Raw genomic sequence first — 22,400 nt, 5'->3', positions numbered from 1 at the left:
TCTGGACGCGCCAGGGGGTGGGGCTGCCTTTTCTGCCCGGGCCCTGCGCGTGAAGAGGGGGTCTCTGGTTCTGGAAATCCAGCCCCGGTGGACCATGTTTCTCTGGTGAAGAAAGAAAAGTTTGGGGATCTGCTGGGGGGTGGTGGGGTGGGGTGGGGAAGAGGGACGGAGGTTAGCGGAAGAAAGAAGGTGGAAGGTTGCTTTCCCTCTCTGCTCTGCGAGGAACGATGACCGAGGAAGCATGTGCACCAGCGGCCAGATTATCGGGAGCCTCCTGGTGCTCTCTGTGCTGGAGATAGGACTGGGGGTGTCCAGCGTGGCCGTGGGGGCGGTCAGCTTCAGCCTGGCCCTCCGAGAGCACAAGCCGCAGCTCGGAGACTCGTCCCCGGTATGGAGCGGGGTGTGTGTACGTTGAGCCATTTCACTCTCTCTTTACCTCTTTACGGTGACGGGCAGCGTGCGCGCGTGAGTCACTCCCTCCCTGGGATGCAAAATCAGAGACCTCCTGAGGCTCGCATGCAGGTTCCTGTTGGCAAGCCAGGCTGCTTTACGTTGTCCTTTTGTTTATTTGTGTGTTTTTTTTTTTTCTTCTTTGGACTTAAGACCACATTTTAAATGGCTTTGTTTGAAGTTGGGGGCGGGGGTCAGTTCTCACTGACTGATTTTGCCAGGTTCTGTCCAGTGGTTGGTTAGCACAGTGCGCCTGTCAAGGGCAGACTAACTTAGCCTTTTGTTCCTCATAAAACAAGGAAAATCGAAATGCGAGTTACATCATTTTCCTATACTAGGAACATGCAGGGACAGTTACGCAGTTATCTCCGGGTAACCGTGCCCAGGGTGCACCAAAGCTGACACTGATGTGACAGGAAAGCGGTGTGGTCTGGAGTGAGAGAAGGGTGTGTGTGTGTGTGTGTGTGTGTGTGCATTTCATATCCCCCAAAGAAACTGTTCCTGTGAGCAGCTTTCAGGTACTTCTCTGAAAACTCTTGTGCAAGTTCTAGGTAGGAAGCGAAACAGCAATGGTAAGAGATGTCCAGATTCCAATCGAAGGCTCACTCAGCTTACAGGGTCTCTGTAATGCCATCATTCTCTGGGTCAGTGGGCAGACCCAACAAGTTTAGTGTTTATTTACTTAGGGTGAATCTCAAGAGAAGCCTTAGAGAACCAGTCCTGCCTAGGAGAAATAAAATAACTGCACTATTCCTAGTGTGGAGCTAGTTTTGAAAAACAGATTTTTTTTTTCCTCTTCTCTTCATTTTGATCCTGCTTCTCAAGATACTTGAATAGGAACTTGTCTAGACACTGACAACCCATAGTGTATTTTAGAGTCATAGTTTGCTGACTTGAGCTTTAAGTCCCTAACAGAAAATGATCATTAAGAGTTCAAGAAAAATAATTCCAAAATCACTCATTTTTGAGGAATGTTATAGCATTCTTAAAACTGGTAAATTTGTGATGTGGAAAACTAGGTTTCATGTTTAAATGGTATCAAGTGAGATAAATGTTTTAAAATTACATAACTTAAAAGAAAGAAGAAAAAAAGAATGTTCAGTTCTAACATTGAATTCCTCTACGAATCTTTGTTTTGAATTCAATAACAAGGTAATAGTAACCTCAAGATAACCTTTGTTCTTAATTATGTAATTTTTGCTGTTATATATGTATATATATTTCATTTGAGTTTAAAAAGACAAAAGACATATCTTAATGTGGTAATTAAACATTTTATAAGAGTGACAATTACTTTGAGAGTTGTAGTTGCTATATAAACAGAAATAAGTCTCTAAAACTTCTATAAGCCACTGTCAAAATAAAATGTGATATCAACATTTAGAATAAGAGGAATAAAATGTGATCTTTTGACAACTTAGGAAGAAAGAAGCTTCAAAATCTCTTCAAGCCACTCCCCTTTGAAATTCAAGAATTGAGTGAATAAACTTAGATTGTAAATAATATTATAGTATTGAATTTATCTTCAAGTATAAAAGAATGGTTATATTAGCTTAATATCATATAAGAAAGATAATTAAGTGATTTGTCTCTTTTCCTAAACTGTTTAATATTATCTGGATTGACATATGTGTATGTACAGAAAATGAAAATTTTGAATCAGCTAAAGGAAAAATAAATAAATTAATAATATCTATATATTATAAGGAATTTCCATTTCAATTAGTTGTTTAGAGTATGCAAAATTCACCTGGTTTTCTGGAATAATAGTTTTTAATTCTCTTGTAAATTCACACAAACATCTAGAGTTTAATCTAGAATGCACAAATAGTCATTCACCTTTGTGAACCTATATTTAAAAATCAAATTTGTAAAGGAATATCCAATAGGGATCAATATGTTTGCCAAAATATAGGGTGGCTATGATTGGTTTTTAAAATTAACTTTGGAAAGTCATTTGCGATAGTCTGAACTACCTCTTAATTATTTCAGGAATAAGTTGATACAGCCAATATTTTTGGTCTGTAAGCATCAACCTTTTAACTTTGCTTTTATTTTTTTAATATTGAGATTGAACAGTACTGAATGTTTTGTCATACTCACCGCATATGTACATATCATATGCATAACAAATATACACTACTTTTTCTAGAAAACATGGATATTATCACAACACGTGGAATTCATGACAGTGAGCATGTAGTGAGAATAGAAGGATATATTGTCATATAGATGGTATAATCCAATGAAGAAAATATTTTAACTACATGCACACCAAATAATGTCAAATTCATACACTTTTAATACTCATATTCACTTTCACATATAGGAGAAAATGTGCTATTTGTCTTTTTCTGGCATCTTTCATTTACCATAATGATCTCCAATTCCATCTATTTTGTGGCAAATTTCAGCAAATTCTTTTTAATGGATGTGTAATATTCCATCATGTGTATAAACCACATTTCCTTTATCCAGGCGTTAGCTGATGGACATCTAGGTTGATTCCATATAAGCAGTATTTGTAGAGGGGTTAGCATGTGATGGGCATTTTACTCTTCAATGCAGAGACTATTCAAGGTGAATCAGAACACTGTCCTCAAAAAGCTCCTTCCATTAGAGGAAACAAGAAGGGTTCCAAGGGATGCAGGGGCAGAAACAGGGTGGCATGGGGGAGAGGCTGAGGCTGTCCATGAAATATCCACAGAATAGGCATTATTTTACTCTGGATCTTGAAAACTTGCTAGGATTTGGAATCAACGTATTATTGTTAAGAAATTGCAGAATGGAATCTGAAGTCAGACTACTTGCTTGCAGGTCTCAAATTGGCCACTTACTAGGGAATGATTAGTTTCCTCATCAGGCCAAAGCAAAGTTATTCCAAGGCCAAAGCAAATCGTGTGCTAAGTAAAGTGCATGGCATGTAGGAAGCACTCAATAACTATGAGCAGCCTCCACTGGATGCCCAGAATGGCAGTGCATGGCACAAGAAAAGAGAGCCTTCCAGGTAGCATGCATGAAGACAAAGAATGGGGCCAGATGGCTGTGCTCCAGGAATACTAGGCTTTTTTGCTCTGTGGGGGCTGGGATGTATGAGATGAAAATAAGGACAAAGACAGTGGTTAGGACCAGATGATGGGAGAAGGTATGCCAGTCTAAGGCAGCAGGTTTATCATTCTCATATTTTTAATAATAATAGTATCAATTCTTACTTCCCAATAAGAATCCAGGGAGATGCAGAGGGAAACTAGATTGACAATTATGAATCTCTTTGGTAAGTTATGGATTAAAAATCTGCATTATTTATGAATATCAAATGAAAAGTTAACAATAATTAAACTGTCAGGATACATGTAGTCTATAATCACACTGCATTTTTTGATGCTCAGAAACTTTTTCAGCATGTTAATATCATTATTAGTAAGAGTTCTGAATTAAATTTAAAAGCCAATGGAAATCAAAGTTATACTACAAAGGAATTAGTATTGAATGGGGTGGCTATGAAATCATAAGCTTTTTATCTAGGGCAAGTGCACTAAGACATTTAGAACACCATTCTGATTATTTTACCTCAAATATTCAAAATAAAAAAACTCATTGAAAAATATAGTATCAAGATACAGGGCTTACGATATGTAAGATAGATGCTTATATAGACCATTTCCATTCAGTCTTTCATAATCAGGCTTCCTATGGTCAGTCTAAAAAATACAGTGAATTAGAAGGAAAAAATCATTTAGCTGTAATTTTATAGGCTGAAGCTATAAACGTCTCCATAGCATGTTTACTTCTTGATTCTTTGTTGTAACTAATACCAATACTTACAATCAGAGGACAAAATCCAAAGGCATGTTCAGTAACAGTGAAATATTCATTGAGTAAGCTGCTCTGAAAAAGCCATAATTATATAAAAAAATTGATGGGGAAGATTTATTGACCTGGAGTTAAATGCACGGAGTTGTGTTTCCAAGTTTCTGTGTGAAAGTTGCTTTTTTCAGCCTCAGGAGCATTATCTTTAAGGAAAAAGGCTGGATTTTATAGCATACAGATTCATGCATTGTTGACAATTTTGTTTAGTTGCTCTAGGATATCATTGAAACTCTACAGGTTCAGATGGTGATGTCCAGAATAAATGCTGATGCTGAGTTGTGTTTATTACATACCATACGCATCCATACCTGGTGATCACTCTATAAAATGTAATTTATTAAAAACAAACTTTTATAAGCCTGGTTCTCCCACATATAAGCCAAAAGGTACTTTTAAAATATTTGAAACTGTTCTTATCTAAATTACTTAAAATATTATTATTCTGGGGCATACTTGATTTGTACAGCATAAATGTATCTGCTTAATGAATCTAATGTTTTCCCTCAGTGAAATTTGTAACATCATTAAAGCACATACCTGTTCTGTAGACTCCTGATTCACCATGGCAACAACTCTGCCAAGTCTAAGATTTTGTTGAAATTCATCTGTATACAATTGGATCCATATCAGAGCAGCACAAATGAGAGCTATTTCAGAGTATTATCTATAATATTTAAATCTATCAGATTTATTTAATGAAAAAAACAAAAGAATGTGAAAGAAACCTCCTAAACAGTAACTTTAATTTTCATAATTTGAGCTCAAAATCTGTAAGTAGAAAATACAACATTTTTCTCCTTGATCAAAATACATAACATAAGGGATAGATATCTTTTATCCAAAGATGGAAACACTTCTCCTATCCTCAAAAATATGCAAGTATGCATGTATGCCCCATTTAAAAATTACTTTCATTACATAAGTAATTCATGAATACTTGAAAATTTTTTCAAGATTTTTTTAAATATTTGAAACTAAAGTCTTCTTCCTTAACATCTCATTAAAATTAGTCACCATTATATTATTGAATCCCATTGACATTTCATAATGTACAAATAGTTTTGTTTTAAGAAGACAGCCCAATCATGAGATCTGCAGACACTGACAAAGAGTCACTTCCTTATGACTCATACTCTTATTCTCAAATGATGCTGGTTATCTCCTGAGCTTAAGAATTAAATGAACTACTTAGGCATTCCAAGTTACTAGGAAATGTAGTTATTATTTAAGTACCTACCACATATCAAAAGAGATATAAATAGTAGTCCATTTCTGTTGGTGATTGATAATGGTATGATAGAAAAAGAACATGGTGTCTTTCACCATTATCCATTATCCATTATTTTTCATTATGAGATTTTTAGTCCAGATTCTGTTCATTTATAAGTGGAAGCTGTTGATTTTTTTTTGTCTAGAATCCATGACAAAATTTCCTTTGGAATTCTGGTCCTTATCTAAAGGAATAACTAGTCATGAAGTCTCCACCTTAGAAATTTAGGAGGGAAAAGATAACATTTGCATCTGCCACCTACCTGTTGGCAGTTTTCATGACAGAAGCAGCCAAATGTCTTCATTTGGATGGCTTTGCCTAAAAATATTTAAGTTGGCTCTTTGTGTTGGCTAAATACTAGTCAAAGCATCTAAAATACACTTCCAACACAGTCAAGTAATTGTTCTTTTTTGTACATTTACTTAGTCTTTCTGCACTAATTGTTTTGGTATATGATAGATATACCACAACCATCCAAACTGAATTGGTTGTGCCTATCTTCAATAAAAACTACAACAGATTTTTGCTGTATGCACACATTGCACACAGCATACACAAACCCACTCAACCCCCTCAGCATACCACCACCACTCACACAAACAAAATGGGGAATCTCCAACATTTTTTTTTTCAAATGATGTTGGGACAGAAACATCACTTCACTTGTGAGACAAACCAAATCTCATCTTCCTACTGCATTAAAAAGCTATATGTATATCTAATTATATCTATATCTCATCATAATCATTTGAATGACATTCTATACCCGAATAATTAGGTCTGGGGTACATAAAAATGTTTGTGTCGTCTTAGTAATCTTGTTAAGTAACCTTGTGCTTACTCTGCAGTTAGATGTTCCAAGACACCAAGTGGAAAATGCCCGGATAATTAGATAACTATCTGTAAAGACTTATTGAGCATATTTCTAGAAAAGAGAGAGAGAGGAGAGGAAGAAGCTACGTGATTACTTCCCTTTGTGGTACACAGAATCACACATTCCTTCTCATGATTCAGATCTATATAGACCTTAGTCAAATTGAATGACAATCAGATGAGATCCATATATCTCACCCAATGCGACAGTGACAATGGATGTCAATGTTTCTTCACTATGTCACAGTGTCTGTATCTGGAAAAGGAGGGTGATCCCAGTGCCTGTTTCATGGAGTTGCTGTGAAGCTCAAAAACAAATCATATAAAGCTGTGGATATTAATCCTGGCACAGCCTAAGTGCTCAGAGAGCTGCTGCCTTCCCTCTGTAGCCCTTGGGCTACACCCTGGCAGCCTGAGACCTCAAGGCCACCCATGCTACATTGGCTCTATCATTTTTCTAACATCCTTAATCAAGACTTTGTGGACTTAGTCTTCTCAGTGTTGATCACATAATGTATATTTGTATTTGGCTTTATATTAAATCCAAGCTACATGATCTACATTAGAGAATCTGGGTAAACATGGATAATACTGAATGATAAAACAGCTGTTGTAGAAAACACCTCTTTTCTGTTGGAGTGTGAGATAGAAAGTCTGTTATAAAGCAGATCAATTAGCAAGTATATAAACTAAGCAAATCAAACATTGTTAGTATGATGATTACTATTTATGCCATAAAATGAAGTACTCAGAAACGTCTATAATTATGTAAACATTTCTCTGAAATCCAAGATAAAAATATAAATTAATATTTCTGATAAAGATGCTTAATATCTTGTAAACTTATACAGTTTTGTTTTAACTGCTTCAGTTGTTTTCAAAGTAATGTTTACTACATGTTATATTATCCATAGACGTATCAGTTAAGTATCCAGATTCAATAATGATGATTATTAACCTTAACTTGTACGCATGATTTCTTAGTACTAGCGTTAAGACTCTTGAGAAGCAATTTGAAGTTCACTTTTTGTAATCCACTGCTAAATAAAAGAAAAAATTAGACAAAAAGAAAATATCAATAGTTATATATATAAAACCTTGAAAGACAGGAAACTTGATCTATTTTCTTGTAGAAATAATTCTAGGCATGATTTATTAACAAATACCAATGTCTATATGATTATTATTACTTATCTTTAAAGCTTTGAAAAGAATGCAGCATTTTATAGCATTTAATTAGGAAAAGGAACTTACTGGGGCCTGCTATCATTTACTCAGCTGAATAAGTATGTGAAGCAAGAGTAAAGTCTGTGCTCTTCCTATGGGATTGTGTGGAACTTTGGAAATTTTCATGAAAAAAAATATTATGCACTGAGACCTGACCTCAGGAGTATTATGAGTCAGGCAGGAAGTCAGAAGGGCCAAATCCTTGTCATTCTTTTAATCTGTTTTCCAGAATAAGCAATTGATCAACAAGCATAAGTCTATTGTCTCAGGATTGCCGAGGAGTCTAAGACAGTGGACTAAAACTCTTCCTCCTTTTAGCATTGAAAAACAAAACCAACTAAGTCTCTTAAATGGTTCTTAACTATTATGAGGCAAGTCAGGAAGACATAAGATAAAAAATTTAAACAGCATTCAAAATTTAAACAGAGATCAAATGGAGGAATTTATCTGACTCTTGATGGTCAGACAGCTTTCCATTGGGCAGGGGAGAGAAAATGAGACAAATGAAGCTGTTACCACATAGAAAGTGAGGACAGGAGTTGGGGAGTAGAGAAGCAACAACACTGAGTGTAGTGGGAGATTGCAAACACCACCCTGGTTAGGACAGAGAAAAGATTAAGTAAAAAATGAGTAATTGATAATTTACCTCATTTAGATAAGAAGAGAGCAATTTTAAAAGGATCATGAAAGAATGGCACTGTTGATGGATCCTTAGTTCCCAACTGGGCTTGAGCGCTCTGTAGAGTAGAACTCACTGATCATGAGGCCAAAGCTGTTAGGCCCACGCATTGACACTCAGTTTCCAGGAAACCAGTATTGGTCCCAGAATATGTATCCAGGACCAAAAGATGGATTGAAGGCAGTATTGAGGTTTGAGGGAAGTATAAGTTGACATCACAAATCTAACCACAGCTTCAAGTCTTTTTTTCCTATTGATGTTGGATTTTTAAGCTCATAAATTATTTGTTTCCAATTATCCTCACAGCTGTCTGGCATATAAAAAGAGGAACTTGTTCATTTAATTGGAGGTATCAGTAGAACACAAAGAAATGAAAACAGCTTAGGATCCAAATTGTCGCTTTCATATTTTCTAATTGTTTACTCCTGAGTGAGTTATACTATCTCACTGAGCAGTTACTGAATTCATTTACAAACTAGCAATACTATTATTTATCTCATGGAATTACTCTAAAACTGAAATGTAAACTTTAAATAAAAATATTCAATATACATGTTAGGTATCAACTCCCATGTGTGACACACAATGATAATTGCATGTTTTTCTACTTTGCTAGAAAATCCATATTCTGTGTACAGTTTCTATCTCTGTAATTATGGACATATTTCATTTTTAGAAATTTATGAAAAAGATCTTATTTAATTGATCTTCAACTATAGGCTCACTAACATGAACGTCATATAACCTCTGTTTGAAAATGGTATTCATCACAATGGCCACTGATGACAGTTTTTGATTTGACGTGTATGTTTTAGGAATAATTGTTTTATCTCAGTGTTGGGAAAAAGAGGTATAACTTTCTGTTTGTTCTATCAAATAGAGACATATATACAATGTTCTCATTATTTTTGGCTGGGATTTTGGAATTCTTAGTTTTTCTATACTTGTCTCTTGCCAGTTATTTTCCTACTGGATTATTTTAAGGAATTGAAATAATAATAATGCCATTAATAATAACATGAGTGACAACTTGCATTTATAATATACTCCATTGCCTAAGAATTCCAGCTGCCTTCATTATGTCATTTATCTCAGCAGATGAATTTCTTTACGTCAGGAATGAGAATCTAAAAAATGTAGGATTTAATTATCAGAAAGTGAAATAAGTTTTAAAAGTTATGATTAGAAAAACATTAAATTGCTTAAGACAAATATATGTGTGTGCACATGAGGGGGCAGGAGAGATGGAGAGATAAACAGTTCTAGGAATAAACTGATAATTGTCACTGATATGTAGAATATACTGCATTTAAAAGACTCATGCCCTGATTTGGGTGTAAGTTCATAATGTCACAACCCTCTGTGTGGTTGTAGTTTATTTCCATAAATGGATTGCTTTCAGAATCTGCCCATCTGTTGAATGGGCAATTTTGAGCAAGAGCATAAAGTGCATCTTCTACTCCCACAGGGTATTGGCTATTTTCAACTCTAAAAGAACAGGTCACAAATCAGACTCAACATTGGAATGCACCCAAGGAGTACACTTGTTCCTTTCTCCTTCACAAAATCCATCATCTACAGCTTACACTCTGCTAGAGTTGCCACATGTATCAAGTTGTGTGCACTATGTCTGAATATTTGTTCTAAAATAGTATAATATCTAAGTGCAAGTTACCTGTAATTAACCTGAAGGAAGTTTAAATGTAAAATATATGCAAAACTCAATGAATATTTGGACAACTATATAATTTACAAATATCTTGAGTTATACATAAATATACTTATTAAATTGTTTTTTGAAGTATATCCTAACATTATCAACCATGTACATCAAGATGATATCATCAATCACATAAAGATCACAAAAAAAAAAAAATTTTGAGTCAACATTAGCAATGGCATGCAATACATTCATTAGAAATTATTTTAAGACAGTTGCACTCAAAGACATGTCTTAACTCATCTAGCTACAAAAGTCTCGTATAGAAAAACATCTGATTTTTCATTGTAATCAAATGAATATTCTAAATTATTTCTACTCATTTTTAAAAACCACTTTATTTCAGAATAGTTTTAAATTTACAAACCAACAGCTGTTTGGTAGTAATGCAGAGTTTCTATACGCCCCTTACTTCATTTCCCTTGTTAATATCTCATATTAGTGACTCTGTCACAAGTAATGAATCATACCCAGGTTCTTCTATTTTTTACAAGTACTTCAGATGATTTTCAAAATGTGTAGCGATAGCTATGAAGCTGATAGCTACAGAAGCAGAATACTTTTACAAATAGTAAATGATGCTAGAAATATTTCATGCTATCAGATACTTACATAGATCATTTATTTCTAATATTAGCTTGATTTGTATATTTGTAAAGTTATTATAGTTCATTTGTTTATTTTATTTATTTTTTTAAATTTTTTTCTCCAGGAACTTTTTATTTAAGATATACAAACCATATATTATCAAATTGCTATGAACTAAATTATAAAGATTCTATGTAGTAGAAATTTATATGTGAAGTTTACTCTAATACATAGAATACTTTCTATAACATTATTTATACCTGGATATTTAATATTGATCACATTCTGCTTTATTTCCCTCCAGAAATGTTCATATAAATCTGTTTTTAAATCCATTCATTTATTGCATTTGACTAAGATAGCAAAAAAAATTGTACTCAAGAGATCAGCTTCCACATTTGTTACTGCAATGTATGGCTTGCTTTGTTGTGGCCAACGGACTAGCATGAACAATGACTGTTACTAAAATTTATCTGAATAATCGCAATTTCAAAGTCCCTCTTATCCAAAATTCCACTAATTTAGTTATAATTTTCCTTGCCACTCTTTGAACAGAAGCAGCTCAAACATCAAAACATTTTCTTGGCTTACCGTTTTCAAAATATGCAAGATTATTTTAAAAAACAGAAAATCTATCACAAAGCAGAACTGGAATAGAACACAATGCATAATGCACTAAAAATACAAAAGACTGCATTACATGACCGCCGAGCAGGAGATGTGAAGAAATGATATTCTGAGAATCCACACTGATTTGTTCAAGGTCCTGAAAGATTTGGGTCCTGGGCTAGTGGGAAGTTTCTGAGATTTTTTTTTTTACTTGAATTTATTTAGCAATGCTTGGTGTTGTCTATTAGCTGCATGCTGTGTCTGATAATTTCCTCCGAAATTCGTTCTTGTGCTCATCTTTCATTCAGTTACTTTAAGGTCCCTGAAAAGGTTCCTCTTGTTACCTGCTGTGCATCCTCATTTGACACCATGAGGTGACTCTCCCCACCTCTCCCTTGAGTGTTTTTGGTTTAATTCTGGATTTGCTGTGGTTGCTTCTTGTGTCCTCTCATCTTCTAAGCCACCAGAATGCCCCAGTGCTTATGGAGGGTAGCTCCTCACATCAACACAGCTGTGGTGCATTTTACCCTTTCAGTATTTTATTTTTTTCTGTGCAGTAGATTATATTTGTGAGAATTATGGTTCTATTCTTATTTTCTAGTTAAACTGGGTGGTAGAAATGTGGCTTGGAAATGCAATGCCTTACTTATGATATTTCATTCTGGGACACTGAATAATTGGGAGGTACTCAGAAAAGAAAGGAATATAAATAGGAAAGTAGAAAAGTAAATTCCTGTAAAGATGAATGCTAAGCTAAAAAGGCAGAAGAATCAGCACAGGGGAAAGATGAGTCCATTGAGATTTGTGAATCTAATGAAGACAGAGAAATCCCATGAACTAGATTGGTAGATGGCCCAACTCAAGGCCTGGGACTCCCAGGGGTTAGGCTCCTAGAGATGATGAGATGGGTGAAGATCCTGAGATGGAAAAAGTGTGGTGTTTTCAGACAGTGAATAAAGAACAAGGTGACTTGGGAAGGGTCAGTGGAGAAGAAGAGGTGGAAGGTGCTAGGTGTGGTGGAGAGGAAAATGGCTAAAAGTCACTTCAAGCTTCATACCCATGCTATATTATCTGATTTCTCCCTAACTATAATGGCAGTTTTGAAAGTTTTTTAAACAAGAAGAGGGTAAGATTATATTTAAAAGAGGTCCTTCTTGACTGCAATTTAGAAAACAAACTTGACTCAGACACGATGAGCTGTCACAGGTCTACCTGGCAGGCTACTTGCCTGTATGACATGATTTTATCATGGTGAGCATGGAAGTGCTAAAAAATAGGGAACACACATACTGAAGATGAAGAGTTGACAAGACTTTGTGTTTGGCTACAGGCCACTGTAGTTTTAAGAACGATAACCAGGGGCCGGCACCATGGCTCATTTGGTTAATCCTCCGCCTGTGGCACCAGCATCCCATATCGGAGCCAGGTTCTAGTTCCAGTGGCTCCTCTTCCAGTCCAGCTCTCTGCTGTGGCCTGGGAAGGCAGTGGAGGATGGCCCAGGTGCTTGGGTGCCTGCACCCGCATGGGAGACCAGGAGGAAGCACTTGGTTCCTGGTTTTGGATCAGCACAGCTTGCTGGCCGTAGCGACCACCTGGGGTGGGGGGTGTGAACCAATGGAAGGAAGACCTTTCTCTCTGTCTCTCTCTCTCACACTAACTCTATCTGTCAAATAAAAAAAAAAAAAATGCTGCCAGTGAAGTTCGTTTAAAAAAAAAAAAAAAGAATAAGAACCAGATTTTCAGCTAAAGCAACCTACAGGATTGGGTTTCCATTTACTCTTGAAGAAACAGATAATTTAAAGAGAGTAACTGTGTGTGTGTGTATGTGTGTGTGTGTGTATATATGGGCAGGTGATGTTGATAGTCACGTTGGATTGAGCGAAAGAATCCACTTGGGACTTTCAAGGTAGAGACCCCTGTAAGATATCAAATATAGAGGATCTGGGTGTGGATCATTAGGTAGATGGATCTAGAGTTCAGAAGAAAGGGATGTGTTGGATATCCAAATATTTGAGTGCAGTGGACATCCCTTATTCATGAAATTCCACATACAGGGGTTCAATCAATGATGGACAGAAAATACATTAAGAAAAAATGTCTGTACATGTACAGACTTCTTTCTCATCATTATTTATTTAAAATATACCAACCATTTACACAGCATTTATATTGTGACAAATTTTATGAGCAATCCATGGAAGATCTAAAGTGTACAGGAAGATATTGTAGGTTATATGCAAATATCATGCCATCAGGGAGTTGAGTATTTAAGGATTTTAGTTTTCACAGGGGTGTTGGAACCAAATCCATGGGGACACCAAGGGCAATTGTAATCTGTGAACAGCAGGGTAAAGTGACATGCCTGATAGAAATCTCCCAGACAAAGCTGTTGGTTACTAAAATATTCAGAGCTTGGACAGTGATGAGGAGCAAAATAGAATGAGAAGCTGTGAGCAAAGTGAATATGCTGAGGAACAAAAAGCATCATTTCAGAGCGGCCCAAAGGAGAGGTCTTCTTTTGTGAGATGAGGAGTCACTGTCTGCCTTAGCAAAATCGGTTGAAGTAAAATCATGGGAAGATAAAGTGTGCTGAAGAGACAATGAGAAATACAAGCATGGGAACAAGGCAGGCATATAGTTAACTATTAAGATGCTGGTTAAGATGCCCACATCCCATACTGGAGAATCTGTGTTCAATTCCCAGTTCTGGCTCCTAACTCCAGTTCCTGCTAATGTAGATCTTCAGAGGCAGCAGTGATGGCTCAATGCTTGGGTTTTTGTCACTCACAAGGGAGACCAAGATTGAATTGTTGACTCTTGGCTTTGATTCTGTCTAGTCTCAAGTATTTCAGAAACTTGGGGGGGGATTAGTGGATAGAAGATGACTCTCTCTCTCTCTCTCTCTCTATAATAAAAAAAAAAGAATGTGAAAATAATAAGTATAGAACTTTAGGAAGGAGAATGGGATCTCTTTAGAAAGATAGGGCAATAGGTGTAAACAGATTTGATGTCAACAAACTCTTCTTCTATTAGTAAGATTTTGAAATACTTCTCCACGCTGAAGTGAATAATGGATTAGGATGGAAGAATATAACTATGCAGAGAGAGGAAATCGAGTACATAAGGAGAATTAGACCTAAAGTTAAATTGAGAGGTCTCTTGGTTGATTAGTTTCATCTTTGTCTACTGTAAAACAGAGACAGCAAAATAAGTATGTGTGAAAACGCAGACTTTGGCGAAGTTAATGGCCAATGGTGAAAAAAGCCTTGGAAGGCTTCTGGGGTTTTTAACTGTTGTTTTATACCAAAAGATTTATTTATTACTTGAAAGGTAGAGTGACAGAGAGAGGGGAAGAGACACACACAGAGACAGGGAGAGGGAGAGAGAGAGAAGGAGAGAGAGAGAGAGTGATAGAGAGATTGATTTTCCATCTTCTGGTTCTCTCCCTAAATGGATGCAATAGCCAGGGCTGGCAGGCTGAAGCTATGAATCTAGAAATCCATCTGGGTCTCCCACATGGGTTCAAGGTCCAAGCACTCGGGCCATCTTCTACTGCTTTCCCAGGCACATTAGCAGGGAGCTGGATCAGAAGCATGGCAGCCAGGACTTGAACTGACACTCCAACCACAACACCAACCCCACCTTCTTTGTCTAAACCAAGACTCCAGCTGAATAACTGAAGGTCAAAGAAGGATTCCATTATGTTACATTATGGTTTGAGATGCACTGGAAACATCATCAAAATGTTTTCTCTCCCTGCTGCATGAGAATATAATTAAATCACACAATGTAAACTGGATAGACTTAGAAATAATTCATTCTCCTTTCATCATTTTACAGATAAATAAATGTAAACCCAGAGAATTAGTCCATTTAGGTGGCTACAGAATCAGGATAAGAGTCAAAATCACCTAAATTGTAGCTTAAGGTTATTTCCACAGATATCTGAAAATATCACATATCCTTAAAACGATCTTTCAACCAAAAGGAAAATGCTGGCAAATGCCCCAAACTGAACAGGAATAATCTCAAAGTATTGGGAAATATAATAAGAATTTGAACAAATTTCAGGGGGGTCCACTCATTTGGACATTTGAGAGAAATAGCATTCATCAGAAATTTTGGCATGTTTTCCACAGTGCTGTTCCAGACCCACTGGGAAATGGAAGCTAGTTTTCAGAAGTTGGCTAATATTTTTAAACCCACAAGAGCTACTATCAATTTAGATAAGGAAGTGAATTACCTTCAAGAAGACTTTAAATATAGACTTCAAGCTCACTGATCAAGCTGTGAGCATTCAAAGAGGTTGTACTGGAAACATCCAAGTCCTGTGGCTACAAAACTTTTCTAGCTGAGTTCTTTCATTTTTGTAATCCAAATATATAGAAATCAAAATTAGCAAACTTACTACATGATTTGCCTGAAGTGATTTGGAACAAATATGCATGTGTGTGTGTGTGTGTGTGTGTCGGCGCAGCAGGCAAAGGCCTTACCTCCTATGACCACAGCACTGCCCAACCACTGAGCACTTTAAATGTGGTGAGTGTGAATTAAGATGTGCTGTAAGTATAAAATATACACTTTATTCCAATGATTGAGTATGAAAAAATAATGTAAAAGATCTCAAGTTTTCTTTTTAGGTTTAGAAAACTATAGATACATACACATATGTTAAGCAACATAAACTAATTAAAATTAATTAATTTCTTCAATGCTAGACATGAGTTCCATTTTTTCATTTGATCCTTTGGTGCTATTATTTTCTATGAAGTATTTTTAAAGTAAGAAATAATTATGGAAACCACTGACAATATAGGTTATAAATGGTCAAATACTTTTACTAGATTATTCCTTTTATTTATGTAAACTATCCAGATTTCCCCATTTAGTGCTTTTTATCTGGAGTTTATTTGTCTGCTCTTTCAATAAGTATACACACTTTCTTTTCATACCAGTTGCTTCACACCTCTTTAAATACCCATTTACAGATTCTCCTTCACTTGTTACTGGGTTATGCCCTGAGAAACTCATCTAAAGTTGAAAATATGTCAAACTGCCTGTGCTACACCTAACCTACAGAACATTCTAGCTTGGTGCACAGTGTTCTATACAGTTTGGGCTTCTTTCCTGCAGGATCGCGGGGCTGCCTGGGAGCTGCACCAGCTGCCATTCCCCCACCCCTAAAGCGAGCATCACCCCACATAGCACATAGCCCTGGCCTGGGAAAATGACATAATTCAAAGTTCGAAGTATGGTTTCTACTGCATGCCTGCTGTTTTCAGGCATCATAAACCCCAAACATCCTCATTTGAACTGTCTTAATTTGGGGATCACCCATATTTGGAAACCTCTGGGGTTTGATTTTTAAATCTGTGACTCTGTTTTTTAAATGGATAAACTGAACACAGTAACATTTATTATAGTTACCAATATGTTTACATTTCCTCCCTTTTGATTTTGTGTATCAAATTTTCAAAACTTCATCTGATACTGCAATCTGGCTCACTCATTTCTGATTCTTCTCCTCTTTACAGTCTTTCATCCTGAAAAATGTTTCCAAACTCCCAGGAACTGGGTGTTGCCATGGAACCTCAGTTCTGCCAACAAGGTGCTGCCCTTGGAGGCTTAGAGAACAATGTACAATCACAAGATACAGCCAAGAGCAGCGAAAGCTGATGTCCTTGAAAGCCCGACAGGGGCCCCTGATTCCTCTAGGAAGCTGTAGCACAGTTCTCTGGGTCCAGTTTTTAGCATCATAGTGGCTGAACAGCAAACGGACACAGTATTGGGGCTTACTGGCTGTGTCAGTGACTTGGGTAAGGGCTTCTGCCCCTGGCTGTATCGTTACCTGCTGCGTAGCCTGCTACCTTCATTCTCTGCTTGCCCAGAGGTTCTGTGGGCCACCTAAAGTCCTTTGATAAGTCCTTCCTTCTTCAATTTGCTAAACAAGTCTATGTTTTGCCACTAGGAATATTGACTCAATCAACTTCTGTGTCTGAAAATATGTTTACTTTGCTCTTCTCTTTGAATAATGGATTCAATGGATATGAAATGATTGGTGCAAATGTATTTTCCCTCAGGACTTTTATATTATTACAATTTCTTCTTATGCTTATACAACTTCTTCTCGTTCCATTGTTAATCTGTTTCTTCTCTCTGGAAGACTGAAGCTTTTCCCCCTTATTCTAAGTGATTAGACATATGTCTGCCATTTATCTAGTATAAGCTGTTGTTCCCTTTATTCTGAGTATGCGATGAACCTTTTCAATTGGAGATTTCATGTCAAGGAAGACTTCTGGGCTTCTCTGTGTATGTCGCCTTCCTTCCACCCTCCTGGTTTCTTCTACTTGATCTTCTAATTGCTGTCATCAGAGCTTTCTGACGTATTGTTTCTATTTTTAAATATTCTTTCATACTCTCTCATGCTTTTACTTATTACCACAGGTTATGTCATATCTCCATGTTTTTCAAACCCTCATGTGCATTGAAATCATCTAAACATCCTCAAAATGAAGATTCTTGGGTAGATATTTAGTATAACAGTTAAGATACAGGTTGAGATGCCCAGATTCCTGATCAGAGTTCCTGAGTCTGAACCCTGGCTCTGTTCCTGACTCCAGCTTCCTGCTAATGCACACACCAGGAAGAAACAGGTGAAGACACTAGTATTTTGACATCTGCCACCCACATGGGTTACCAAGATTTTGTTCCTGGCTCCTGGCTTCATCTTGGCCCACCCTGGCTATTGCAGGCTTTTGGGGAATGATCTCTTTCTCTCTCTCTCTCTCTCTCTCTCTTTCTTTCTCTCTCTTTCTCTCCCCCCTTATAAATAAATGTAGTATTATGGGGTGGGGCCTGTGAATCTGTGTTGCTAACAAGGAGCTGCCAGTGCAGCTGGCCTGCAGTTCAGACTTTGCATAGCAAGGTGTTAGGTTACACATTAGGCACTGCAGGTACTGAGCTAGGTAGTGAAAAGCACCACCCTTATGACCTTGGGAAAACTGATTTAATCTCTTTGAGAAATAGCTTTTCCCTCTGCAAAATAAAGAACTTGGTCTTCTTGTTTCTGGTTTCATGCAATGATTAAGTGCAATTTTTCAGCCTGCAGAGGTCATAGGAGGCATGGAACAGGAAAAGTATGACCCTGGGCTGCTACCACCAGGGGTCAGCTTTAACAACACAGGACACAAAGTGTCCAAGCACCCACATCTCTGCCCAGTGGGGAGGGTTCTATTCTCAGCTCTGGCCCTAGCCATGAAGTTGTTCTTTGAGTTGGCAGGGTTAGAACCAAACACCCACACCTGTCTCATCTCCACACAGAGCCACACCCCACCTTTAGAAGAGAAACAAGCTGATTCCATTTCAGTAAAACAACCTGCAGTGGCAGCCACATGGAGAGAAACTAAATCATTCTGTGATCAATGTAGAATGTGGAAAAAGTAAAATTTCTATTAAAAGCATATCCTAAAGGTAATTCTGAAAGCAGAAATCTGACAAGTTATGAGCAGAGAGTGAGCATAAGAGTCTGATGTTTGGAGAGAAGCCCTTCTGCCCTAAATCAGTGATTATGCTAGCTCTGAATGGATATGGGTGAGGCGTTAAAAAGGGTGAGAGGAAAGGCTGAGAAAACAAGGAAGGAAGTCAATGTTGCTAGAGCAGTTCTTTTGTGACAGGCATTTTGGGAGTACTGCCATCTAACATGGGTCCACCAGGCTGAATTCAGAGCCTGGCACCTCCAGAACAATGGTCTATGAAGGGAGAGGTTGGCCCTCCTTTCACAAAAGGGAATTAGCAGCCTTAACCGGCACAATGGAAGGGGAATCAGTCCAGGTAAATGTTGAAAAAAATGTTTTGGTAGTAGATATTGAATCATATTACGGTTTTTTACTTGTTGAACACTTTATTTAGTGGAGCATTACGCCTTTGGCTATAATGTAAATTAAAGATATTGAGTTAAACATAAAAAAAAGAAAACTATAGATACATACACATATGTTAAGCAAAATAAACTAATTAAAATTAATTACAACTAGAAAGTCTAGTTTTATATATATACATATATATATTTGCATGTGTGGCTTACATTGAATTTCTGTTGCACAGCTCTTTTCTAAATGCAATCTTTGATTGAAATAAGTGATTATCTGATTAGGAAACTCTTCGTGCTTTATTTTGTTAAAATATGAACTATAGAAGGGAAAAAAGGCTGAGGCCGGCACTGTGGCATAGTGGGTAAAAGCCACTATCATATGGGCACCAGTTAAAGTCCCAGCTACTCCACTTCCAATCCAGCTCTCTACTCTGGCCTGGAAAAGCAGTAGCAGATGGCCCAAGTGCTTGGGCCCCTGCACCAGTGAGGGAGACCCAGAAGATGCTCTTGACTCCTGCCTTCAGATTGGCCAACTCTGGTCATTGCAACCATCTGGGGAGTGAATCAGCAGATAGAAGACCTCTCTTTCTCTCTCTGCCTCTGCTTCTCTATAACTCTGCTTTTAAAATAAGTAAATAAAGTCTTAAAAAAGAAGGGGAAAGGCTTTAAGAAATTTTGAGTTATCATTGAACTGGGATGGCAGAATTGGCTTAGCTGGCTACAAAAGACACCAAGAACAGCTCAGTTAGTTACGGTAGGGTGCTACCCAACATGCCCACCTAAGTAACCCACTCCTATGCCATGTGTCTGTCTATCTTCATTTTTTTATGGTACCACTAATATCTTTGTGTTATATCAAAGAGATCTCAAGTATCATCAGATAAATACCAAAAGTGTTTGGAGAGGGAGATGCCTTTCTTCACTTCTCTCCCCCACTAACATGAATTTCATTAATTCATTTATCCATTCATCAGCAAATATTCACTGAAATGTTGACATATGCCAGGTCCCATGTTAGTGCTAAAGGTTTCAAGGTTTTTTAAGTTGCACCTGAATTGAAGGAGTTCAAAATACTAAGGAATGACAGTTATAGAATGAAAAATTGCCATAAAATATGGGCAGCATATCAGTATTAAAACAGGTACTAATATATTTTATTAGGTTCTGAGTAGGACTGCATAGAAAGGTTGAAGAAGGATTCATGAATAAAATTAATGTTTTTATGGGATATTTTTGTTTAGAAAAGTTTCCATGTAGATGGAGAAACTAAACATTTGATGACACTTGTGTGTTCCAGAGCCAAAAAGCACTCCTATATTTGTTGTCCTTTTTAATTCCATAACTATGTGACATTAACATTAGCTTCATTGTTCTTTTTTTTTAAAAGATTTATTTTATTTATTTGAAAGAGTTACAGAGAGAGGTAGAGATAGAGAGAAAGAGAGAGGTGTTCCATCCACTGGTTCACTCCCCAAATGGTTGCAATGGCCGGAGTTGAGCCAGAATACACAGAGAGAACCAAAAGAGGAGAATGTGGCCCACATGCCAGAAACTTGAGTGCTAAAATATTGGATTTGAGTAAAATTTTCTTCTTGATTGAAAGATCTTCAGGGTAAGAGTGAATGGAATCAATTTATTTTAAGAATAATCTCTCATTGAAAATAAAAATTTAAGCAAATATTTAGGAGGTGAGCAAGAAGATGAATTGATTTTGGACGAGTTGTGTCTGATTAATTTTTTCTCAAAATACTCATACATCCATTATATTCATTGGACATTGTGCTGTGTTCTGGGGACACAGAAAAGAGCAAGAAGATGTGACCGTGACCTTGAGCACACATACTCGATGGAGGGGAGACAAACAGGAAACAGATAATTGTATAAATAAGGATTTAATTGCAATACTGCAAAGGAGAAAAAGGGGGAGCTACTAGAGCTTAAAACAAGAACTGAGTCCACAAAGTTAATAAGTTCTTCCATGAACAAGTCATATGCAGGCAGAAAGTTGAATCATGACTCAGAATTAATCAAAGAAGAGGAGTATTTCAGGCAAAGGAAACAGCATATGCCATGCTCTCGAGATGGGAAGGAATTAATTTCAGGAAGTTAAGGGAGAAATCAGAGAATGCTAAGGCTGGAGAAGAAGTCAGGTCATGAAACACTTTATAGGTGATGCAAAGAGTTAGAATAACACTGACAGGTTTTTAAACATGGAAGTTGCAAGTTCAGAGAAAAGTGGATTTGATGAAGACAAGGATTCAAAGAATAAAGTGAAAGATTTATTGTGACACTGGTGAGAGGTGATAGTAGTTTGGACAAGAGTTGGAGTACGGGGAGTGAAGAGAAGCAGGTGCATTTCAGACATGATCTAGAGACAAAGAGAACAACCTTGTGTGGATCATGGACGGCGGGGTATGGCACATCCGTGTGGTCTCAGGAAGAAGTGCTGGATATCGCCGATGAGAACTGTGTGGAGGGTTGTGCTAGACCCAGAATCAAGGAATATCAGAGGATCAGGAGGAGGTGACAGGGATGAGAGTGGTCTGAGTGTGAAGGATATCTGTGCTGCAGCTCAGAGGCTGATTCTTCTAGTTGTCTACATTAGTTTTCACAGTGTGGACCCAGCACTTCTGGGCTCATGTCATCACCATACTATGGCCAGTAAGAAAGAAAGTCTGCCTTCCTAACTGATGAAACAAACTTTCTAGAATTTATTCTCTTTTTCTCTGATTGACCTTACTGCCATAGAGGATGGCATTTCGAAATGTTTGCTACAAAGGCAAAATTAGGGGCAGGCATTTGGTGCAGCAGGCAAAACACTGTTTGGGATGCATGTATCACATTTTGAGTTGCCTGAGTTCAAGTTCCTGCTCAGCTCCTGACTCCAGCTTCCTGCTAATGCACATGTTGGGAGGCAGGAGGAAATGGCTCAAGTACTTGAGCCCCTGACACCTGCACTGGAAACCTGGACTGGGTTCTGTGTTCCTGGATTCAGCCTGGCCCAGTACAGGTATTGTGAGCATTTGCATTTAGAGAGAGAATCAGCAAAGTGGATGAAATATTCTCTCTTTTCCTACCTCATTCTATTTTTCAAATAAATAAATTTAAAAAATTTAAAAAAGAATGAGTAGGAGGAAAGAATCAAATACTAGAAACGGAGGATGGGGAGAAAAGAAGGTGAGCAATCAGGAGATTTCCACAGAAGCCAGCATCCCAGAAATCAGGGAAGGGTCGACAGAGCATG

The 22,400-nt window shown here is 37.2% G+C and overlaps 1 protein-coding gene across 4 annotated transcripts in view; it reads left to right on the top strand.

The window, feature by feature from the left end:
• The first annotated feature begins 241 nt into the window (after nucleotides 1-241).
• The window catches only part of TMEM196 (transmembrane protein 196), a 67,955-nt gene continuing 45,796 nt past the window's right edge, over nucleotides 242-22,400 (top strand). For 2 of the 4 annotated variants that reach the window (XM_002713705.5, XM_008261501.4), the window contains exon 1: nucleotides 242-388. In XM_002713705.5, coding sequence (XP_002713751.1) covers nucleotides 242-388 — 147 coding nt within the window. Of the gene's footprint in view, nucleotides 407-22,400 lie in introns of all 4 variants that reach the window. The other 2 variants (XM_051852793.2, XM_051852792.2) reach the window with 1 other exon arrangement.

The sequence above is a fragment of the Oryctolagus cuniculus genome, chromosome 16 (genome assembly GCF_964237555.1).
Source record: "Oryctolagus cuniculus chromosome 16, mOryCun1.1, whole genome shotgun sequence".
In the NCBI taxonomy this organism is placed as follows: Eukaryota; Metazoa; Chordata; class Mammalia; order Lagomorpha; family Leporidae; genus Oryctolagus; species Oryctolagus cuniculus.
The sequence above is the reverse complement of the archived record's forward strand: the minus strand, read 5'-3'. Positions and strand labels throughout refer to the sequence as shown.